Here is a 21,937-nt window from a genome sequence, read left to right as displayed (position 1 = left end):
GGTGTGAGATGAACAAATACTGAACCCATAAAAAATAAGCCTCAGTATTGCGACTGTATTATTAGACTGAAGGTGTTATTTTTCTGAGAGAAGATACTTGTGTGTTCCACTGCGCACAGACCAAAATAAATATGCTAATTTTTTCGGGGCCACCCAGTGAATCATTCATCAAACACACAATTGGCCACTAAGTTTTAATCACAGTCCTTCAGCACTGCCTCAGACACCAAGTCACTGATGAACACACAGAAGAACAGGAGCAGACTGATCATACACCTGCCTGACAGCAAGGAAGACGAATAATACGAGGCTGAGAGCTGATGTGACACACTGGCAGCTTTTATGCAAATATGTTCATACATCATCTTTACATGAGTGTAAACAGTTGTGTCTACGACCTTGGTTTGTGCTTGTGTGTATGTATGTGCTCACTGTGAAATAAATGACTGTTTTAGAGAGTGTGTGTGTGTGTGTGTGAGAGTGTGTGAGTAGAGGTCGCTGACCTCAGGTTTCATTTCAGGTTTTCTGGATGATATGATGTGGGTTATGAACCTGGTGTGTCAAACTCCAGGTTGTGTGAGTGCGCCGTACCTTGCAGCCCTCGCATGTAATGCAGCGGTAGTGGTACCCTGTGGCCTTGTCGCCACACACCACACATGGCTCATCCTTTTCGAGGTAGCTGGGGATGTACCCTAAAATAGAGAGCAAAAATAAAGTGAGACAGAGCAACATTATGTTGTTTTTTTTTTTTCTAACCACTGAAGATGTTATAGACAAGCCTCCTGTACCCAAGTGTCAACCCACTGTGGCGTCACCCACGGGTTTGTGAGCTGCCGTTTTGAAGCCTCGAGTTTGCAATTTAGCTGTCGCTATCTTGGTTTTTTGAAACCAGAAGAAACCATATTTGGAGGTGAAGGTGGAGCTGAGGAGGAGTAAATGTTCTATACTCTATCCTGATGGGTGGTGCAGTCTGTCAATCACACAGTAACCCTGCCTTAATGCATACCCTGCTTTATCGTCTATTTTCCTCTAAATGGACCATAATTAAAAAAATGAGCATCATGTTGTATTGAAGGAGACTTGAAGCTAGAGATTGAGACAATAAACTCGTTAGGAAAACGTTTACTGAGATAATAAATCAAGTGAGAAGTAGTGACATTTTCCCATAGACTTCAATACAATCTGACTTTTTGCAACCAGTGGAGTTGCCCCCTGATGGTCATTAGATAGAAAGCAGGTTTAAGGCACCCGGAGTCTTCGTCCATTTTTATATACAGTACAGTCTATGCCTGTACCCATCCCACTATTACACAACATTACGTCATACACCTCTCTTTCTACTCATCATCCACACACCAAGCTCAGACACAGAAACATTTCTGCTCATTCACTGCTCAAACTTTGAAAAACTTCCCGGTGGCCTTCAACCTCTGTTTTATGAAAAACAGATGAAAAGCAAGAATCCGGAGATAACTTTTCTATCTCACTTTTGAACTGATGAATAAAAGTCTCAGATGCTCCATATGATTGCATTTATTTTCTTGGCCAAGGACAAGTCTCCACATAACAGACAATATATGAGACTTCTGAATTAAGAAAGTAAAAGCATACCTATATAAGCTAGAAAGGAACACGACAGTAAGGTTTGTCTTGTTCCTGTCTTCTTTTGCTTATGGAGACACATCTTCAAGTCTTTCAATAATATGGTGTCTGAGCTGCAGAGCCCCACAATTGGTACTTACATATTATACTATGGAGCGATGTTTGCTTCGTATCCTACAGGTGCAGTTTTGAAAATGCTTTATGAGGAGGAAAATTCATTCAACACATTTGTCAGGCCTTGAGGATACACACACTTTTTTCTGGTGAGAAACACTTAATGTAAACATGAATTTAGTTTGTTTACAATAAAATTCAACAGGACACCTTTAAAGGCTCAGAGCTTCCTCAGCCAGACACATACAGTAACTTCTGCCACACCCACACAATGGCTCTGGTCTCAAACCACAGCAACTGTCTTACTTTCTGCTTTTCAGAGACAGTGTAGGGACTGTGACACTAATGCAAACAAAGGATTAGACAAGGTAATGCAAATATGACTTTGATGTGGTTAACAAAAGCAGAGAGCTACACACCGGGACATCCACTCTTTCTAATTACTGTCTAGATGACTGATGCGTCTTTTAATAGACTCACTAAAACTGAACAGCTAAATTTAAGCCTTTAATGTTTTCTGTGCTGTCACAGGTTTATTACATTGGCAATGTTTGTAAACTTTGTCAGGCTTTTATTTTGAATTATGACTGGATGAGAAGGATTTTTCATGTTTAATTCATCCTCTTAAGTTACTTATATACATACATCAGCGTAGTCACAACATTACAGCTCTTCAATGTTATTATAATTGGACATTACTGAATATGCAGCAATTATTGTAAATTATTGAGTGTAGGTTACATAAACCTCAGTGTTGTTCTCTCTCTGCAGTTGTCTCTCTGTTTTAACTCGGGAGTAGGACACTTTGTTCTTTTTCCATACTGCCTGAGTGAGACTGAGGGAGTGAGCACAGAGACACAGGAAATAGCAGATTTCCATCCATTTCATATGACATATAGCTAAGAAAGTGGGAAAGGGAGGAGATGGCAGACTGCAAATCACAAATAAATACACTAATGTGGACATTTAAGTCTCCACACACACACACACACACACACACACACACACACACACAGGGAGAGCCACTGGCAGATCGTTGGCCGTACAGCACATGTGTGTGATGTTCTCATGACACATGCTTTTGTGTGTGTGTGTGTGTGTGTGTGTGTGCCAAGGCGTGGTGAGAGCTGTGACTGGCAGTGTCAGTTGGGCTCTGCCTTTTGGCTTTGTTATAGATTTTAGAGGAGGAGGGAAAGGGCAAGCAGAGGATGGTGGGAAAGAGATAAAATAGAAGAGGAGAACAGATGACGGCGAATGCTAAAGGGGAACAGGTGACATTTTAGCCAAATTGATTTTCATATATCATTGAAAAACTCTTCAGTTCTTTCTGTTGATAAGAAAAAATCCATCAGGAAACAATATGGATTTAGATGGACAGAGAAAAAATAAAAAGCTCAAGTGAAAACTTCTGTAAAATTTAGAGATAAATGTGTAAAAGTCAAAAATGATAATCAAGTATAAAGAGAGGGGGAAAAAAGGACACAGGAGGAGACAAGGTGGAGAGGGGGGAGTAAGAGGAAGGAGAAGAGAGTAAGAGCCAAATGAAAGATAACAAGGACATGAGAGAACGATCATATAGGAAAAATGTCAGCTCCAGCATGTTGGCCGGGCCAGCATTAGCAGCAACCGGATCCCTGAGCCAGTCTGCTGTGCCTGTGTTTGGAAGCCAAGCCCAAAATCAATACTGCTGCAGCTCTCTGGCTCTGGCTTCCTGCCCCTCCCATAGTGGGCCCTGCAATGCCTCCACCAACAAACCCCAGGAAGGGGAAGGATTTTTTTTTTCTAGTGTGGCTGAGTCAAGATAAATATTTTGTCTTCACAAGTTTCCCAACGTAACATTTGCCATTTCGTGTGATCAGAGCGTGTGTGGATCAAGGGCGGTATGAGTCTGGTCCCTGAAGGAATCTTGGGATTGTGTCTCCGAGGTCCTTACATGACAACAACACTGGCGAGGTGACATTTGAGACGGTAAACATTGAAGACGTCAGGAGCCGAGACTCAAACTGTACACAGGAGCTGGAGATGAAACAACAGCTGTAGTACAACATCTACTGTGCTCACTGCTGCTGTGTTTACTCCCCCTCCTCTGACTGACACAGAAACACTGTAGGTCTATCGAGTTTTATTCAAAATTCAAAAACTGTTTACAAAAGGGTTCAGTCTACACAACGAACGAACTAATGAGCCCTAGACGTCCTTCGCTAATTACACAGGGATTCAGTTCACTATGATGTGAAGCTGAAAATCCTACCATTGGAGAAAGTCAAAAATATGAATGTTTAGCACATTAGTGTTTAAGCTGTTTTAATCTCTGACCACTTGGGAGCAGCAGAACCAGCTGAAAACACAGCACCGACACATTATCACCTTATAAACTCCTTTTAGCTGACATGCTAGCAAACAGTTCCCCATTAACACAACACTAGCATTCATTAAGTTTGTGTCCACCTGATGAATGGTGCATTATTCACTCTCTTTCATTTTTTATTTTTTTTAGCTTTGTTTGGTCTCTGTTAACTCCCGTGGGAAACATCTGGCTCTTTCAGTGGCTAAATTCTCCACTTTGTTCACCAGCGAGTTGCTAACTGCGTTTGGCAGTTGCTTGGTGCTGGGTGGGTGGTTTGTTTATCTAAGGTTTTTTTGCTGGAACCAGTCGGCTGCAAACACGGCTAATTAAAGTAGTGAGACTGAACCAAACAATATCATTGTGGGCTAGAAAACCAAAAGAAGGAGCTAATAGATGCTAAAATGCTCCGTAAAACTATTGTCAATTGCAGATTTCGGTGATAATTCTCTGTGAGTTTGTCACTACAAGCCTCCCACACAACCTTCTGTAATCATTTGATCCATTGCTAATAAAAAATATTGATCAGTGCAGCTTTAAAAATGTCAAACAATGTTCTGTTGGTCCATTAATCAATCATTTCAATCATTTTAATACTGGAATTGATTAATCCACCACTGAGGAAACTTGATATAATATACATCTGTATATCTATGACTTCAAATAGACTGTGGAGCCTTATTTCACTTTGTTAAAAGCTTTTTTAACTTTAAGAAATATTACTCTTATGCTTCTTCACCAAATGAGGATTAAGAGCAGTGAAAGTGCGGCTTTAACTCTATTATAATGGCTCCACATCTGAAACACTGACAAATATCAATACACACATTAAAAAGTACCCTTTATTGCTGTGAATGAAGTCTGGTTGAGGGTCCACTCCTCCACAGGAAAATGCTGACATCATTACAGGGTATGAATTTCAATCTCAAACAACCTTACCCCCCCAGGCAGACATTGTCATACTTTCCCAGTTCTAATGGACCATGGCAGGTGGAATATGGTACAAGTTTCCAGCAGCGATGCATAGAAGGAGGCAACGACCCTGCTGGGAGGGAAAACATGTGGAGAGGACACGCCTTGGGAGAGTATTTTATAAATGCCAAATCAACTGTCCTGTTGATTCATGTAGATTTTTACGCTGCTGTTCCTCCCACTCTATCTCTGTCAATATCTCTCTCTTTCCTGCTTTCCTTGCCTCTTTCAGCTCAAGGGATTTGGAGCTGTCAATCAGAAAATGAGCTGCATCCGACAAGAAGGCAGACAGAGCGGAAGCCTTTCGCTCATTGATAACAGATGCCAAGATGTTTTACTTTTTCTCTTTGGAGGTGACAAATCGAAAACATAACAGCAATAAATCATGCACCACTGGCTTTTGTGCAGTCACTCAACTGCTTGCATTCACTGCAGTGAGACTGACAGTTGCAATCTTCCTTTCCTAAGAAGATTTTCAAGATGAATGTTTCCCTGGTTCATTAAAAAAAAAAAAAAAAAAAAAAATTGACAGACTTAGGACTGCAGACGTCATTCACACTTCAGGTAAGACAGTGGAAGTTTGTTTCCTTGCTGCCAGTTCACAGCTGCTTTTCAGATTCTCTCTCCATTAGAACACCACCCATCAGTTACTCACCAGTCATACTTTTCACCGAACATTGGCTGTTCTTCCTCTTCCTTTTCGGGCCATCGAGCCACCTGAGAGAGGACGGAAGAGACAAAGACAGCAGAGAGAAAAATGAAGAGAAATCAGTCTCAGGATGTGTTACCTGGGTAAAGTAAAATCACAAATGCAAAATGTATTCTGATCCAAACTGGATTAGCCAAATCGCATCTAGTCTGAGGTGATGATGGGTAACAGCAGTTTGTATAATTAGGGCATGTTTTAAATTACAGGATCGGCTAATTTTGTCTGTCTGACAAAGCGCTACAGGTAACGTATCCAGGTAAAGATCACATCTTAATACAAGGTTCGATCTGGTCTACTACACAGTTATAACTTACATCTGTATAATTCAGGCAGTGGCATATAAGCTCAAGAAAAAGGATACTAAACGGACTTTTCTTTTACGTTTCTGTGTTTGTGTAAACCTTGTCCCTCCATCATACTCTATCCTTTCACCAGCCAACCATCTGGTACTCAATTCAGGTTAAGAAAAACACAGACGTATGATTTTCTGCAACGTTCATTTCTAGCAGAGGAGCAATGGAGCTCTCAAGACTAAAGGTTTGAGCTTTTCGTACCAAAAAACAGCATTTTGGCAGAAGAAGCTCTGTTCTTGACAACACAAACAGAATCCAAGCAGCGGGAGAAAAAGCTTTTGTGGGGGAATAAAATTAAAGCCCCAAACAACTCTAATTATTAGGGGCCACAAGGGAAAACCCCCACCATAACAGAAGAAGCACAAAGACTGCCACTCTCATATGAATCAAACGCACGCAAAGCAACACACTCTCAAACGAGCATGTGCACTCAGCAGCACGCACACACACACACACACACACACACACACACACACCTGCAACCACACTGACACATGTGAAAGGCATGTAAAGCACAGATGGGAACTGGCTGCTCTGAAGGGAATTATGAAAGCACAGATATGGAGGAGGGAGACTGTGAAGTAGAGAGAGGAGGCTGGGGGGGGGGCTTTTTCTGAAGAGAGAGTATGGGAGAGAGTTAGTGAGTGCTCCATGTCAGTGTTGGATGTGTTTGGAATCCCAAGAGTCAAGCTCTCTGCTCTCAGACACTCCTGATAGCCTCCTGCTCTCCTCCCACACCAGGGCCCTTTAATTCCAGCTCCAGCGGAGGGAACAGGACAGCATCATAAATAAAATGTGCTCCCACTCTGTTGAGATGCAATACACAGGCCTATGGTTTACATTTGCTCTGTGATAGAGTGGTCCGTTCTTTTATTATCTGCAGGAAGGATCCCTCCTCTGTTGCTCTTCCTGAAGTCTGACCTTTTGTCCCCTTTAAGTGTTTCTTTGTGGAGTTGCAGGATTGAGTCCTAGGATTGAGGGCGTTGCACAGATTATTCTGAGCCCTTTGAGTCAAATTTGTTATGTGAGATTTTTGCCTAGATACAATATATCAATAAAGTATTTGACTATTTGATTGACATTTGATTGTTTCTTTAAATCCTGAGATAAAAGTGAAGAAATAAAATATCCACAGTGAAATTTCGATATGTTTTTCACGCTTAAAGATCTGATTATCACTGAAGTGAATGTCAGGCAAGAGAGCTAATAAAAACAAATGAAATGGTCCCAGTTGTCATATTGATATTTAAGGTGTATCAATTGATTTTCAAACATCAGTCATGCATTGAGTAACATGCAAGAAAACATTCCACCTTAACAGTTACAGTAGCTGCTGGTGGCCTTTGAGCTGCACAGTGAATTAAATGTTTGTTCACTCTTCTGTTGTTTCTTTATTTGTGATGCATTTACACAGAAACAAGACGAAGTCACTCTGTTACACTGAGACAGTTTGTGCTGCTGGAAATGAGAGCTAGCTTAGCTATGTCTTCATAGCCTAGCCTGTTAGCTTAGCTTGACCTCTGCCTGCACTGCTCTGAATGGATGTTTCCAATGCGGCTTCATTTGCTCAACATGAGTTGGTTAAATAAAATCATTCAAAACATGAACTACGCTGATTACAACCTGCTACTTTCATGGTGTCGTCTAACGTTAGCTGGATGTTTGGCTGACTGCTGTGTCACGTGACACGTTTCAACATGATCAAACTGTTCATAAAGTCAGTCTAACATTTGGTCATGTGATCACCTGGTTCCTTGCTAATGTTGGAACAGTGGTTACACAACCTTCGAAACGTGCCACAACGTAACCGTGCACATAGGTGCACTCCAGTGCTTCATCTCTGTTCATGAGGAGAGTAAGAGCGAAGTGACTGATCTGTTCCCCGTCAACGGCCCAAAGGTCTAATAGAGAACACTGCACACTTCTGTTACTGCCTCTAAATGCCCCAAAGGTTTCTTACTTCTTTTGTGAGTCAGCATGTTTTTTTATTTTTCACCTAAGCAAACACTGTTGGCCCCTGGGAAGCATAACAATATAACCGCCTGTTAAGTTCGGGAGCTGCTATAATTGAGCCTAAATGCCAACTCAAACTGCCCCTCGCAGTCTACCCTGGCTTCAATTACAGCACTGCCTCGTTGTCAGTTATGGTCCCTTTGCCCTTTTCAGAATACATCAGATGGCTTAACAGGGCATTAAATGAAGCTCTTAAATAGCCTATTGAGTTAGAGCCTGATTTATCATGATTGTTGTGTCTGTAGTATCTTCCAAATTATGGATATAGTGTTTCTGCCATGCTGGGACGTGGGAGGAGAATGGAGAACATCTGATATGACACCTGTCTCCACAGGCTGCAGGAGTCACCTGTGAGTTGCAGCAAAGGGTGCAAGGTGCATATCTGAACATGGACGATGCTTTCCAGTCCAAAAATACAGAAAGACAAGGTAGGCTTTCACTGCCGCTCAAAGATAAATGTCTCTCCCTCTTCCAGCTATAGCGGCGCCATCACTCCACACAGCTGCTGGAGGCGGCAGCTATCAAACTGTCAACTACGTGACAGTTCAGTCCTCCCATGCGGCAGCTTGTTGTCATAGATGGAAATATAAGCAAACAGGATAAAAACAGCTACTCTTTATTCAGGTCTCTGTCACTGCTGTGACAACTACACCGTCTCTGCATCTCTGTGCTGAGATCCTGCATCCCAACAAGTCCTTGATAATCTGAGATGTCACAACCCGCCACGTGTTACAAGGCTTTGTTTTTCCCTCATCTTCAGGAGTGTTTTGTGCAGCATCTTGTTTTCAAGCACGCATCTCAGACATGATGGCACAACAGCCAGGCAATTGGCATGGCAATGATATGACAATGAAATAATAATAAGCTACAGGTCTAAGATACTATTAAGATCTGAATGGTGTCAAAATAGCACTAATGAAAATATAAGCACCCTTGGAGCGAAAAGAAAAGCTTAGCACTCTTGGCAGAGCCTTGGAAGAGCTGTTCGCCATTCCAAGAGCTCTCTGTGAAAAGAGCTGGAGAGAACCAGTGTCAAGTGGCTCTAGGAAGCAACGAACAAGGAAGTAAACAAATGTATAACCTCAGAGAAACACAAACACCTCACTACAGTTGAGCGTGAAAGTTTCCCTGCCTGATTAGATTTTCTGTAAGAGGCTGCACCTCAAACAGTAATTCATTTAAACAGTTTTTTTTTGCTCATGCAAAAAGCAGGAAAGGATTTCAGACTCCATCACACAGCTGGTAAACGTGTGGCACAAATACACGTACTCCTGTTTGGAGATGAAAACATCATGCATTATTGAATATTTTTTGGATGGTATGTGAATTTTTGCAGGTTGGGGCACGGCGCCGTGCGCTGCGCAGACATACCACAGGACACTTTTCTATTTCCAGCTCTTAAACTCTGATGAGACACGGATTGCAACACGCCTCTAAATATGCATGGTTCTGCACACTGTGCCTCTCAGCTACCTGATCCAGCCCCACACCAACATGCACACACTCTACTTCCAATCCTGCTCACACACGTTAAAACGTCAGTTGATGTGTAAGAGCAATGATTTCAGTCCTATGGACCAATAGCTGTGCAGAATGTGGACACATGTTGGATGGCCTGGAATAAATACAGAGAAGAAGAATCAGTGAGACGAGCCAAAAAGATGACATGAAGAAGACCTACAGCTCTGACCTGAGGACCAGCGGGACTGTAAAATATGCATGGCACAGGAGCAGCTCTAGTTGAAGTTGCAGATGTAGCTGACTACAGAGCCTTCATGCATGGACTCTGTCAGTAGTGCTATAGTATGTTTAGCCTGCTGACCCACTCAAATACATACTGCCCTTCCCTCCCTCTCTCTCTTCCCCCTAATCTGTGGGACTTCCTTGCTCCGCTGCTGGCGCCACCCAGTTTACCCTGATTGGAGTGCAGCCAGCTTTGTCTTGACCTGTGACTTTGACAGTGATGGTGGAGAGCGTCCAACAGGTAATTCCTTTTGCTGCCAGGTAACTGAGCACTCTCATGAAACTTGACTATTTTAAGACAGTCATTAAGGCAAAAACAGCACGCATGACTGCGTAGCAAAACAGCGATCCATACTGAGTGCGAATGACATGTCCCTAAAGATCCGCTTAAGCTGGCACACTTAAAGGATAAACTTGGTATTATTCTAAACCTTTCTTGTGGTAAACAAATCTGATAAAAAAGATCAAAACCAGCATCTCTAAATACTCGATCCCCCCTGACTGTTTCGCTTTTTGATAATGAGGCTCAGAAATGTCCTTAAACAGCTGGGCACTGTAGTTTTTCGTAGACTTCACTCAAACAGGGAGAACTCATGCATTTGTCAAGGACTATTTTCAGTTGCGGATGAATACATAATTGGCTCATGACACCTAATGCAACATTGATGTGTTTTTAATAGTTTGTGGAGAACAGGGGAATAAGAAACTTGTTCATGGATCAGTTCATTGCTGGTTTTGGTCTTTTCATTCAGGATTTGTTGAAAATAAGAAAAAGACAGAATATAACTAGGTTAGTTTTGGTTTGACGTGTTCTGGTTCTGATCTATCTGTCTCAGAGACTTCTGCCTCCAACCCAACACAATGAGGCTGAAGGAAACTTTGCAACAATGAAAAGTCAACAGCAACAAGCCTGTCTCTTTTACTCTGGATGATCCAGACAAATCCTCATAAAAACCCTGGTGACAGTGAGTTCTGTGTATCATCTGCATGGACAGGTACCACTAGACATAAATCAGATGATGTGTTTTTCTTTGTGATGCGGGTGAGCTGACTTTAAGACTGAAAAACACCTGCTTTGAAGCTGATGCTCTTTAAACAGACAGAACAATACAGATGCACTCAGAATAGTCCAGAGAATTATATCTGTGACAGCATCTGAATAAGGCCCCCTGCCTGTCCTATGTTTAGAGGGCAACTGTAGCCTATTGTTCAGCATGCTTGCATGTCTACAGCTGGGTCTGCCCTGTACTTTACATGCAGCACTAATGGACACTTTGTTCCCTCGTGTGTCCCACCACTGTCTAAATTACAGACCAAGCTGGAGGGGGTTATAGCATTCCTCTGAGTGAAAGCAAGACAACTCCCTCTGTCCAAACACAAGTGTACTGTAACCCACATATGACGAATAATAAACACGGGGCTAAATCCTCAAATATATACAGCTTGATACATCCTGTACTGTGGAGAGAAGAGCTAGATATACTCTGCATTTAGCTGGATTTACCTCACATCTGCAATGTGTATCTGATGTGTACTTTACAGCTATAAATCCTACTCTGTTTACTTCAAACACTAATCAAACTGTATACACAGTGTTGCGAATGCCAGTATGGCAATGCAAATGAAATGCATTGGTCACACTATGAAAATATATTGAAGTGATTCATTTTGAGCATTTAAGCTGAGATATCTTGTCTTTAAATGACTAATTCCAGATTCATGTTCATGGTGAAATGGTGCACGTAGATTAACTATAATATCTGCAGCAGGAGGTGCATCTAAATCTATACCAGCATATTTGCATAATGTGATTTCTCTGCGTTGTATTTGCACTCGTTAATGAGTCAACACCGCCAGTCAAATCACAACCAAAACAAAGCTGATGAACTGGAGATTTTCCAGTTTGTAATTTGCATGAAGCCAAAAAAAAAAAAACAGACTCCCAGCGGCTTTACCTGTTTCTTGGAGTTATTCTAAATGACAACACACAAGCATACTGGACCAGTGAACCATGCAGCAATGTGTTATCCATTCACAGTTATTATCCACCTGAGATCATGATATAATGGCTCAAATGCGGCATTAATACAGGTATGGTCACCTTCTGCTTTTTCCACTGAGCAGAAATTAGTCACTTCTTTTTTTTTTCTTTGTTCCTTGAAAACTAACAGTTTGTGAGAATGTCGGCTTGAAAATGTCACAGCTTGCACAGATTGCTGCCGGGGGGAACTTCTCTTGTACTAAACCAGGAACAATAATTAACTGAGGAAATTGACAGCGTTTTGGTCAATCACTGATTAGCAGAGGCTCTTGCTGAGTGACTCACTCTCACTCACCTGGCAGTGAACTGGCTGCTTCTCCCTGATGATCTCTCGCTGAGAGGGCTATTAATTTCATACGCCGTGCACACCCCTGCTAGATTTATACATAGACCTTCTGTATGGACACACCCATACCCTGCATGAAGCAAATATGAGAACATACAGTGACGCCCACTCTATTCAAGGTGGTGGGATTCACTGAGTTTTAAAGCCTTTAAACTTAATATTCAAATCATCAGCAGACAAGGAACCAGTGACATAACGAGTCATAAAACCCAGAGCAGAGAGAGAAAATAACAATGCCTTTAACCCGGGCATGACAGGACATCCTTGTGCAGGGGGAGGAAAGCCGCACCACAGACACCCTGTGCTGTGCTGTGGTATTACAATGGAGGCAGGGGCTGTGGGAGACGTTAAAGGCAGTAATGTCTGTTTGGGTGGATGGATCATCCTCCCTCTAGATGCTCAGATTAGTGTGTTTCCTGACATGAATACTGCAGAGGTACTATCACCCCCCTCATGCTATTTGCAGCTGGGAAAACAGCTCATACCTGTGGCGAATATGAAATTCAGATAAACAACAAGTTCAAAGAAGGAAGTGCAGAAATAACATTTACATGCAGATGCTGCGTCCGACCCACCTTAGTGACTCCATCTGATTTGTTAAGTAATCAGGTAATCAGGGTCACTTGTTGTCGCTGAGTTTATCAAGAGGAAAAACAAACAAGCAATTCACTGAGCCGATTGGCTCTCAGACATGTCGGACTGGAGGCTCTGCAGATGATTAAAACAGGCCTCCTGAAGGACTTCAGCTACAAAGATTCCTCCGTACAACACACCACACACAACTCTATGGTGCAACCCTCTGCCACTGTTAGTGCAACACAGTGCAAGCAGCCTTGCATCAGCTGTGGTGACACGTTAGGAGAAGTGTTGCAACCACATACCCACAATTTAACTAAATCCAGCATGACATAAACTGTACAACAATTTATGCATCTTAATGAGCCACCAAGCCAAAGTATGAGCTTTCTGAAGGAAACTGGTACAAATAGCATCAAGCTTTCAGCTCAGACACCTCAAAAGTTAGAAACAGCTGAAATATTTCATTATTCTCCACAGAATCTGTCACATTTGTGTCAAAGAAAAACAAAAATGGCACAAAGCACATATCAAACAATCTTCAATCTAAAGGTGCAGAGTGTTCTTTTCTCTGTCTGCATGCTGGTAACCATAGCATCACTTCAAAGAGCTGGTGAAGTTCAAAACAACAGGCTGATGACGTGCAGATGGGAGGGGCAGCGATTTAATTGAATCCACTATCATGCCAGATACACACACACACACACACACACACACACACACACACACACACACACACACACACACACACACACACACACTCATATCCACTCTCAGTAACAACTGGTCCACGAGGCCACGAGAGCTCAGTGCTTCGTGCCTTTAATTATCCCTGAGGTGCAAAACGCTGCAGCCAGCACTGGGTACAGGTGTTGGCACACCAGCAGGGACACGCAGGATACTTACACTTGAACATGTCAAACGAAAACAGGCCTGTGCATTCACTCCCACATCCCTGACCGCACCAACTGTCCCTGTCCCCCGGCGGCAGAGCTGTTAATCTCCTGACAGGTGTCCGTGCTAGCTGAGGAATCCACCAAGCCTCCGGATTGACTTTCTTAACACAAGCTCATAATACAACACATGAAGGGTTAGGGGAATCTGATGCTGCATTCAGGGCAGCCAGCTAGTCCCTCCTCATGGTAATAATAAAACAACAAACTCATATTATTATTGTTAGTATCACATCAACTCATGTTGAGACAGAAAAGGCTCGAGTGAGGAGGGCGAGGGCCTGTATCTAGTGTCGTCATATGCTCCCTCTTATCCACTTATGTCTTCGTCTGAGAGTGGTAAATACAGCAAGCCATAAATATATTTGCTGAAGCAATAAACATAAGATTTTGGCAGGCGTTCACTTCCTCACCAGCTCATTAGCTTGATAACAACACGATGTGATTTAACAGAAGCGCCCTACACTCACACACCAGACCCACGTTTACGCTTCCAACGCACATCAGGATTACAACTGAAATCATTCCCACATTACACTTTAATAATTCAACTTTTTCATTTAAAGGAACAGCATTTCGTAGATTAACTGACCTCCTCTCTTGAAGCCAAAGCCGACTGATATTGACTGATAACCCTCTGCTTTTACCCGGAGGCCTCTTCCACACAGAGGGCCCCTTCCTGTGGCAGTGGCACTATGAGCGAGGCTCCATTCCACTAATATTATGTTTTCATTAATGAGAAGGGGCTTAAACAGAACTGTGTTTGTGTTTGGGCGGCTCTGCTTCTCAAGAAATGACAGAGAAAAGGGGGAGGAGTGCCGTCGGGGTCAGATGTAGTTGTGGGCTGAAGTTGTCTGAAAACAATTCAGAGGAGAGGAAAAGAGCGGCTGGGAGGAAAGGTTCAGACGATAAAACAGAGGCTGAAAAATAAAGATTCCCTTTTGGACACCCGCAGAAAACCTCCTCCACACACAACACCGTCGCACGATGACAGACAGAGAGGTGTACGACAGGGTGTCACAGCAGCACCCACACCAACAACGCTCCACTCACCGTTTCTCTTCTCCCTCTGATGGGTTAGGGTCCTGCTCCTTGGGCATGTGTTCCATTCACCTTAATTCCATCCAGCAGCCAATTATGAGAGACTGAGGCAAGCCCCGCCCTCGGATGCACACTTGTCATTCGACGGTCGGGAGGGGCTAGTCAGTGGAACATGACAGGGTCCCGTCCCTGGAGGGCTTGGGAGTGAGGAGGGCAGGGGAGGGGGGTGGGGGGTGGGGGTGGGGGGTGGAGCCTCCGAAAAGGAGCTGACCCCCTTTGAGGGTTGGTGGTTTGTAGCTTGGTGTGAAGCCGCAAGATGTGGAAGATGGTGGAGGTCCGGCTGGGGTAAATTGGCAGGCAGGGGGCCAGGAGGGGCGGGGATGGGGGTGGGGGTGGGGTGGGGGGGGCTGGATGGTGGTCTCAGGGGTAGGGAGCGTGGAGTGGGATCCAGTCTGGAAGAGAACAAAGAACACAGTCAGATTACACAGAGTCTGTGGAACTGAAATAATTGATCGGTCAGGCATAAGATTAATTTGGTTGTTTTTCAGTAAAAGTCCACGAAAATAATACTGGTTCTGGGTTTTGGACTTTTGGACCTCTGAAGATGCAAACTTAGGAAATAGTAAAAAATGCTCATCAGAATTTCCCATTTCCTAACATTTTATAAACCACACTGATCAGGCTGCAGATCTAACTGCTTATGTCATGTAAATCAAAGCTGTTACTTCCCTTAACATGTTTTTTTTGTCATGCATTTATCAAGGCAAAAAGTCCCTGATTTAATATGAAAGCAAAATTTACTCTGAGAGGGTCTCATGTCTAAGAACAAAATGTTCAAAAACGCTTTGTTCTTAGACATTTTGTCACACAAATCTTACTAAATTGTGGTTTATTTGTACCAAATACACGTCTCAACACACCTCTTTCATCCAACAAGGTGCATCACACAAACATCAGACTCTTTCTTGAGGAATCACGTGTTCAGTCACAGTAAGGTATTCCTGCTTCAGCGCTGCATCATGTTCAACTTTTAACTTGATTTTCAAATGTCAGTTTTGGCTTTTTGACACCGGGGCTGATGGATTCCCTCACTGAGATCCAAATTTGACTGGAATCTGACTGGTAGCTGCAATTTGAGACCAAGACTCAATGCAAGATCTAAATTGTTGCTTTACATCTGGCCTTTACTGAGTATTAGCTCATAAAGCCAATGCAAAGCATAGGGTGTACTGTGTCGCTTTCATTGTGTCAATACCTACAGAACATGACACGCACAGATGGAGATATCCTGCGCAGTAAGAAAGAGAAAGAGAGAATTTTCTGAACTCATACCATTGGAAAATGAACAAACCTGAACGCAACCCAAGCCCAAACCCGACGAGTCGTGACAGCGTCTCAGGCTTTTGTGCCAGACCTCGACCGGGATCACTGAGTTTGTCTTGAATATGTTTCTCAAGTTGTTCCAAAGATATCCTGCCTTGCAAGTGACTAAACGGGAGCTTCCCTAAATGCTCCACCACATGTTGTGTCTACACTCGGTTCTGCTGTCAACTCCACTAATTCTCCCATGTGAGTGACTCTCACATTCCCTCTAGCATTACATGACCCTTTGTCACATGAAACAGAGGCCTTTCCTCATGCTGCTGGCAGCAGAGGGATTCCTCCGAGTCACACACCGAGTTAAGACTGGGTACGGTGGCCCGCGAGGTCAAAGGGCAAAGTCTGCCAGCCTTCAATTACTGCTGCTACAACTGGACTGTTCCTGGAAATCTGCCTACACAATGTCACCTCTTATGCAGGGTTAAGTAGCTTGAGGATGAGCAGCTGAATCAATGTGAAAGAGTGTGTGTGTGTGTGTGTGTGTGTGTGTGTGTGTGTGTGTGTGTGTGTGTGTGCATACGCAAGTACTCAAAGGGTCTTGATCCATTAGCCTCTGCCTCCCTTTTTTTATTCTTTCCTCCGCTAATCCCTGGTTCAATGCCTTTCTAATCCGGAACAGTGGGATACAGGACATGAGAACGGCCTTAGACATGGCTGATATTATTATTGCTTTTACTCCTAATAGAGAGATTATACATATTATATTCAAAACAACCTCCCTCTGCAGGCAAAGCAGCATTTCAACACCTCCATGTCTGTTTCTTTATAGTAGATCAGAAGGCGACTGAACCACATCCCAAAGCCTTTTCTGTGCACTGACGGCAACTCGGGAAAAAAAGTTTATTGCTGTTTTATATCATTAATTAATTGAATATCTTTGTGTTGGTCTGACAAAACAAGCAAACTGAAGATCTGAGATGGTGTAATAATAATTATTTTATTTATTTATTTGTTGCTATTTCTGACATTTTATGAACTCATTTAAATTTTTAAATCAAAATACCCAGACACTGCTGTCCCATTGGTTTGTGACTGACACTGCAAACATACCTGAGGAATGGGAAGGTAATTAAAAAGCAAAATTGTCCATTAGCTATACATTAGTCTTTAAGGTGTTTTTGTCTGTGCATTAGTCTGTTGAACTCATGAATAAATGTCAGAGTCACCAAATCCACAAGTGACAAATAGACTGCAAAGTTTATAAGATTTACATAAGTGCTGTTTGTATACTTTTAATAGACTTATAAATAGCAGAACGTTTGCTGCCACTCATCAAGAGGCCGAGATAGGAAATGTAGCTACCTCATGTTTCAAATCACTTCTAACAACCTTTTCATTCCTGATAAAAAGCTGCATCTCATTAATGACACAGTGTGATTTGTTTTGCTGCATTTTGTGACATTAACATCAGCTAATTACCAGCAGAAACGTAACATAAAGAGCCAGCTTCGCCGCTTCAACCCATTTATTTTGTCTCCATGTGCAAAGAATCTTAATTAAGATCCATATTCTCCGCACAGCACAACACAACACAGCACAACACAATGCAACACCATCCCTCAAGTATGCACAATCACACATATGATGTGCACACAAACACGCTGCAGTCAGGGAGCCACGGGGAGACTCCGCTCATTGTGATGAGAGAGGTCGGGGGGAGTTGACTGGTTCTGGGCTGGGGTGTGATAGTGAACAGCACAGTGATGACATAAGCAGTAATAACATGTCCCACTAATGAAGTGTCCCTTATCCAACGCCTTGTCTCTGCCACACTGAGTGTTGAAGTGGCACTGACCTCACTGCTGTTGTTTGTGTTTGCAGCTACACACAATTAGTTGTTTATCACAGTGGGGCAGATAAGAAAAGGGGGCCCATTGTCCGGTGAGCTGATTAATTGAAATTAATTCTAAGTAGCAGCAAATGTCCCACCTCATTTAGGGAAACATGCAATTTTCAACAAGTGTGCAACAACACAAAGCCGCGGTTATGAACCTTCAGTAATTTAAGTTCACAACATTCAGACGTGCTGAAAGGCTAAGCTAACTAGCCTCTTCTCAGAAAGTGGAAGCGAGTGAGCCTAGCGTGCTAACATTAGCACTAATTCCCACTTGACATCTCTTTCAGTTCATGTTATGTCACGGCAGCAAGTAGGCGGACTCACAACCTGTGAGATTTAAATCACAGCACACAGTGCAATAAGTGCTGATATTACAAACTATATTTGGTGCCCTCCCATGCAGATACTGGACCAATCAGATAACAGCACCGACAGTGACAGTCAGAAAATGTATGACTGTATCACGACAGGAAAATAAAAACTACCATTTCCTCTTTTTGGTAAATAAAATTTGACCAAATGAAAAAGGATATAAAGTATATACTGATTTCTTAGAAAGATTCATTTAAATTTTAGTTGGCTTTAAAGAGGAAAAATCCATCCAACAACACCTGTAGTGACATATACTACATTTTAGGACATATAGTTTATTTTCCTTATTTCTATGGATGACAAGGAAAAGGTTAAGCACAACACTGCATCAAGGTATTTCCAGAAAAACAATAGTAGACACTACAATCCTGGTCTGATAAACCACCCTGGAAGCCATATTGTCTTTGTGTACTTCACCCTCGCTCCCACCAAGAAAGTTATGCTTATGTTAACATCCCCTATATCCAGGGTCGGTTTGTCAAGTGGTCTGGGGCCAGAAAGGTGTAAACAACATGCTTGAGGAAGGAAAGTGAGAAAATAGGAGATAAGGATAGAGTGAGAAAGAAAGAGAGTGAGATAAAGTGGGATAATAGAGTGTGTTCTGGGGAGGGTGATGGAAGTAAAGTTGATGAAAGGGAAGAAAAAGACTTGATTTAGGCCACTGTTGGAATGAAGACAAAATAAACCCAGTTATCAGAGTGAGAAGACAAATAACAGGAAGAGAACAGGGTGTGTCAAAGGGCAGATTTAGGGTGTTTTAGCTGTTTTGGTTTTGTTTTATAAAGGTAAATGAGGTAAATGCCCGTCTGCAGTTACACACGCATGGTATCAGTTACAGATCATTTTATACAACCTTTTATGATCGTCACTCAGCAGTAAATGGTGAAAACCCAGCTCACTGTGTGTATCACAGTGTGACTGTAATAACATGTGATTCATTCATTTGAACTAGGCAATGAATGGCTCCAGTGGAACGTGTTCCTGGGGAACCTCCGATGGGCAGTTAAAGCGACACTCAATCCAAGTGTTGATTGTTTTTGGACATTTTTATCTTCACTTGATAGAGTCCAGTAGAAAAATACACAGGAAATATGGGGATGACAATCAACAAAGGTCCCCATCTGGACTCAATGCCAGGACGTCCCATTATGCAGTTACACAGTCTTCCCTCCATAATCTCTCTTCCATCTATGTATCTGTTTATTAGACAGGGATAACACATGTTAATGAACACCAGGATAAAATACAAGATGTAAACATGCAGATTGTAGCAAAAATGCTAATAAAAACAGTACGAGTAACAACACAAAAAATACAAATATAAAATACACAAATAAGAAGACAGATACATTTAGCAGTTAAAACTAGTTTTTTATACTTCTGTTTTTTTATATTCTTATACTTTTAAACTTTTGTTTGCACCTTTTAATCTTGTCCTTTGTTGCTATATGTCTCTGAGGTCTCGCAGAATAAGAATTTCATTGTACTGTGTGACGTTGTCTCTGGTACATATGAATAAAAGTTGACTTGACTTGACTTGAAAGTGATCACACATCTGGTTTGACTTCTCCACTGTCCATCTGTAGCTCAGTGTCTGCTTGTAGCACTGTGTTCAGACAAACACTGGTTGGAGTAACAGTGCACAGGCCCAGCATTTCTGATGCTAAAGATTATATCTGTGCAACGTCCCATTGAAGACATCGTTATCACGGAGCATAAATCAAGTTGGTGGTTTGCAATCAAAGTGTCACATTTCCTGTGAGAATAGACCCAAACACGTACGTTCTCAGATGTTTTACAATAACACCACTTTTGGAGAGAGTTCACACACCCACACACACACCCACACACACACACAACAACTCACATGGCGTGGACACATGCACCTTGATTTTCTTCCCTTCCAGTTACAGCCTCCAAATTTTAATTGGGCCTGCAAAAACTGGCATTCTCCCCTCGAGCAGGGTTCACCTTTAATTGCGTACTCTGAAATACAGACTTTAAAATGCATCAAAAGAATAACTAGTGAATGCATGTTGATGCCTGGAGAAGCTCTGAATTAATTAAACATGACCCACTCTCCTTCTCCTGTGTTCCAGGCCAAAGAGATCGATGTCCCTCTGTTCTTTCCAAAGACAGCCCAAACACGGAGCAGGATGAATTCTTCAGTAATAAGCGAGGCGGTGTGAAAAGCAGTTCGACACCAGGAAGAAATCATTAAACTTCAAGGATGTTTAGGCCGCGCTTTGAAAGGGCGCTGAAACAACATTTAGGAACTTTGTTTCTCCTCAGAGCAAAGAAATTAATTGAGCTGAGGACACTTTGAGAGCTTGTGAGCTGTAGAGCTGATACCAGGAGCGGCAAGAGTACAGGGGGATGAAGAACGCCGATGCTGATTTTCGCTGCTTTTTGTTTGGTAGATGGACCAAATTAGCAGTTAGTTACTGCCACTGAGGAGCTCTGGAGCAACGCCCCCCTTTTCCCACAATTAATTTCAGCCTCAATGTGTCAATGTTGGTGCTTTCAGAATTAGAAGTAGGAGATTTAGATTTTTCAGTCAGTCAAAGGTGATCTCAATGAACAGCTGGTTCGCACTGAAATGGGTTCAGATACTGTGCTGCATCAGAACAGAATGAGCTGCAAAAAACATATGAAGTTATTCATAAGCATTTTGTATAATGTATAGTGCATCTTCTGTGAATTATCTGTGTGTGTCCATTTTAACAACCGTCAATTTATGTGTCTGTCTATGTATAAACTGTATATGTCAGTTTTTGTACACAGGTCTGACCTGTTGAGTAAAGGATTTAATAATAATATTGTCAGTGCACAGTAGTTTGTAATAGCCATATAAAAATCTTGAGTTGCTGAGATTTTGCTCTTTCTCATCTCCACTCTCTGTCCTTCTACCCCCCAAAACTGTTGCTCAAAATAAAAATAGGGTTAAAATGTCCATAAGTGATGAAGACTGTCCACCTATCTTTTTCAATGGTTCAATCTATTTCATTATCTTTCTATTTGCAGTTTCTCACCTAATCAAATCACTTCACAAGAGATACAAACGATGCAGACTGTGAGAAAAAGTGCGACACGTTCCCCAAACTTGAGAACGATGATGTAATTGATTCCCCAGTGAGCCTAAAAAGCAAAGTAGATGAGTGAAACTAGCTATTTTTATTTTATTTTTTCATTTACCGATAGTTTCAGTTCCAGACGTCAGTGAAAGAACCAGGAAACACTCATAAGCTTCTCACCACTCTGAAGATAGACGTCTGGCTTTTTGGCATTATCAGATTTCCGCCCCCCCTTTTTTTTTTAAATGTCAAGTCATTTAAATGTCACTGTCACACACCAATTTGTAAGTCTTACACTTCACAGATTTTTTTTGTTAATTATTTGACTTTAAGCGGGGGGGGGGGCAGTCCGGTCCATGAGATACCTGTTAAAGCTACGTGCTTCTCTGGCTGCTGGCGTGTTCTGACGTGCAGCAGCACTTGTCAGCTCAGATGTGTCATTTTCTTGAACCTAAAACAACCACATA

The 21,937-nt window shown here is 42.3% G+C and overlaps 1 protein-coding gene across 2 annotated transcripts in view; it reads right to left on the bottom strand.

Moving 5' to 3' along the window:
- The window catches only part of thrab (thyroid hormone receptor alpha b), a 192,113-nt gene that overhangs the window by 27,345 nt on the left and 142,831 nt on the right, over positions 1-21,937 (bottom strand). For both annotated transcript variants that reach the window (XM_071462649.1, XM_071462650.1), the window contains 3 exons: positions 14,820-15,259; positions 5,688-5,749; positions 592-692 (listed from right to left, as the gene is read on the bottom strand). In XM_071462649.1, the coding sequence (XP_071318750.1) occupies positions 592-692; positions 5,688-5,749; positions 14,820-14,875 (219 nt within the window). In that variant the 5' untranslated portion in view covers positions 14,876-15,259. The remainder of the gene's footprint in view (positions 1-591; positions 693-5,687; positions 5,750-14,819; positions 15,260-21,937) is intronic.

This window comes from Trachinotus anak, unplaced genomic scaffold (genome assembly GCF_046630095.1).
Source record: "Trachinotus anak isolate AG129_WGS33_773 ecotype Australia unplaced genomic scaffold, CSIRO_AGI_Tana_v1 ptg000025l, whole genome shotgun sequence".
Classification (NCBI taxonomy): Eukaryota; Metazoa; Chordata; class Actinopteri; order Carangiformes; family Carangidae; genus Trachinotus; species Trachinotus anak.
Note: the sequence above shows the minus strand (reverse complement) of the source record. Positions and strands in the feature narration are given on the sequence as shown.